This window comes from Triticum aestivum, chromosome 4B (genome assembly GCF_018294505.1).
Source record: "Triticum aestivum cultivar Chinese Spring chromosome 4B, IWGSC CS RefSeq v2.1, whole genome shotgun sequence".
Classification (NCBI taxonomy): domain Eukaryota; kingdom Viridiplantae; phylum Streptophyta; class Magnoliopsida; order Poales; family Poaceae; genus Triticum; species Triticum aestivum.
Genome location: NC_057804.1, coordinates 521,691,220 through 521,693,636, shown reverse-complemented (window position 1 = coordinate 521,693,636; position 2,417 = coordinate 521,691,220). Strand labels below are relative to the sequence as shown.

The window sequence follows — 2,417 nt, the reverse complement described above, 5'->3', positions numbered from 1 at the left end:
CTGCAGTTCAAAACAGCGGAGCTGCTGTTTCCCCGCTCCGCAGATTCCCGGAGCGGGCGATAACTGAACAGGGCCTTAAATCCATGAAAGGATGAGAGATAGGACTGACCTTATGTTTAATCATACACCTTAAGTTACACCTATCCATTGGCTATTAATCGAGAAAACAACGGAGAAACTACCAGCGTCCGTCGAAACAGGATTCACATCTCGAGGACAAATTAGGGTGGGTGAAATGGTAAGATATCATTCAATTTGTATTATATATGGCGTTCGCCTGTAATTTATGACTGAAATGAATTCAAGAAGGAAGAATCTAAACACTTCAGAATCATTGTGCACGAATGCACATATGAACTGCATGCGGACTGCCGAGAACTTTGCTCGAGCCTCGTTGGCTCCAGAGCTGATCATTGCTGCGGCAGAGCGATCTTGAGGTCGAGGCCGACGTTGTACCCGGTGCCAGAGCTGATCATTGCTGCGGCGGCGCGATCTTGAGGTCGAGGCCGACGTTGAACCCGTTGTAGGCGATCGGCGCGAACATCCACATGTCATCCGAGCTCAAAAGCTGTGCACGGAAGGGGAATGGTCAGCACCAATATAGTTGTTCAAAACACTGGGTCAGTTTCCGATGATCAATGACATATGTTAGCGTTTCGCAGGAACCGACCTTGATTTGGAGCTGCATGAACTTGATGTAGTGGACTGCCTCTTCCAGCATCGTGCTGATGTCCACCTGACCGCATCATCATTTCCCCAGATATTTCTATCAGTATAAAAACAGTTCCAGTCGTGTTCGAATGATTGATTTAAAAAAATATCTTACCTTGGTTCCATTAGGGATGAGTTTCTGCAGCACCTTCAGCCGCTCGTTGATCTTTTGTCTACGTTTCTGCTAACGACAACACAAACATTTCAGATTAATATTCAGGCTTCATCACGACGTTGTGCCCGACTGCGTTGGCGCATCTACTGATCGACTTACCCTGGCGTAGAGGCTCTGCGGGTCGGTGGCCGCTCCGCGCCCGGCCCTCGCCTTGGCGCCGCCGCCGTGGCCGTGGTCACCTCGCGACGACGACGTCTTCTTGGACGCCGAGCTCATGTTGCTGCAGGAGGTCATCTCCAGCGAGCCCTCCTCGTCGGAGAGGTAGTTGCTGGAGCTCTGCACGTTGTTGTTGGCCTCTCCATTGCTCTCTTCCTGGCCGCCTCGGCTGCACGAGCCCTTCGAAGCCTTCTTGGGTTGCGCGCTGCTCTTGCCCTTCCTCTGCACCTGCATCGATCAGACAGACACTCACGTCGTCAGGCCCCCTGATCCTGTGACATATTATGTCAAGAGCTGCCAGGACATGTTTTCACGTACCGGTGGTACCGTGGAGCGCGCCTTCTTCTTCGGGACGGCGACCGTGTCGCTCTGAGTGCCGTTCTGGTCGCCGAACTTCCTCTTGCACGCCGCCGCCGACGTGCCGGCGCCGTCGTCCTGGTCGTCAAACTGGAGGTTCAGATCGACCATGAATCCAGCCGGATCGGCCATGATCTGCTCCTCCGGCGCCACGAAGAAGTTACCGGCCATGGCAGTGGCATCGCCGTCGTAGTAGCCGTGGCTGTAGTAACCCGCGCCGGCCGAGGCGTGCTCCTGCATCTGCATGCAGTAGGGCGCCGAGGTGTAATACTGGTCGGCAGCCTCCTGGCCAGGCCAGTACATGGACGACGGCGGCGCCGCGGCGGGATGCTGCTTCTGCTCGTTGCCGAAGAACTGCACCCCGAGCAGCCGCGCCATCTCCTCGGAGTCCTCCGCCACCACCGACGGGTCGAACGAGTGCCAGCTCGCCTCCGAGGACTCCATTGTTCGATGTAGACGACTAGACGAGACGTACGCTGTTCGACGGCTGGCTGAGTACGTATGTTGTATCTCTTGTAAGTAGATGCCAAATTGCCAATACGCGTGTGCAGATATTTATACCAGTAGCTGATTGTGGGGCTACTCGCGATCTTGGGGGTTCACAAACGGAATGTTCCGCGCGCAGACAAGTCTGACCATTGCGCTTTCAACATCAAGGCAGCTTGCCGCCATTGTTTAACACACGCAGCATTCGTTCCAGTTGGAGATGCCGGACAGCTACCGGCGACCGCTGAATTTCGCGCAACCGCGGAATAGAAAAACCGAGGCGGATACAATATGCACGGCGTCGATCCATCGTCCGTGAGACCATTGAAAGGGTGCAATGAGTGAGAAACTGAGAACGGGAGTGCAGGATGATGATTATCATAAGAATAATGGCGGGAGTAAACAATCAGGATCATGATTAGGGTGAGCACCAGTAGAGTAATGTGCAGCGGGGGTGGTCTCATATGAGTGATTTGAACCGGATGACGCATCACTCGGCCAAACGAGAAACACGGATGGTAGGACTGTAGTT

The 2,417-nt window shown here is 54.1% G+C and overlaps 1 protein-coding gene across 1 annotated transcript; it reads right to left on the bottom strand.

Moving 5' to 3' along the window:
* Positions 1–254: 254 nt before the first annotated feature.
* LOC123095101 (transcription factor RSL2) lies at positions 255–1,794 on the bottom strand. The gene is made up of 5 exons (XM_044516926.1): positions 1,361–1,794; positions 986–1,270; positions 827–895; positions 671–736; positions 255–568 (listed from the first exon to the last, which is right to left on the bottom strand). Exons 1-5 carry the CDS (start codon positions 1,775–1,777, stop codon positions 473–475), a joined length of 933 nt encoding a protein of 310 aa, XP_044372861.1. The 5' UTR covers positions 1,778–1,794; the 3' UTR covers positions 255–472.
* Positions 1,795–2,417: the final 623 nt, after the last annotated feature.

Bases quoted from the DNA above. Each gene is read 5' to 3' on its own strand.
- LOC123095101 (XM_044516926.1), bottom strand. From the start codon at position 1,777: ATGGCGCGGCTGCTCGGGGTGCAGTTCTTCGGCAACGAGCAGAAGCAG. The intron at 896-985 runs GTAAGTCGATCA...TGTTGTCGTTAG, and splicing joins CGCAGAGCCTCTACGCCAGG to CAGAAACGTAGACAAAAGAT. The intron at 737-826 runs GTAAGATATTTT...TGATGCGGTCAG, and splicing joins TCATCCCTAATGGAACCAAG to GTGGACATCAGCACGATGCT.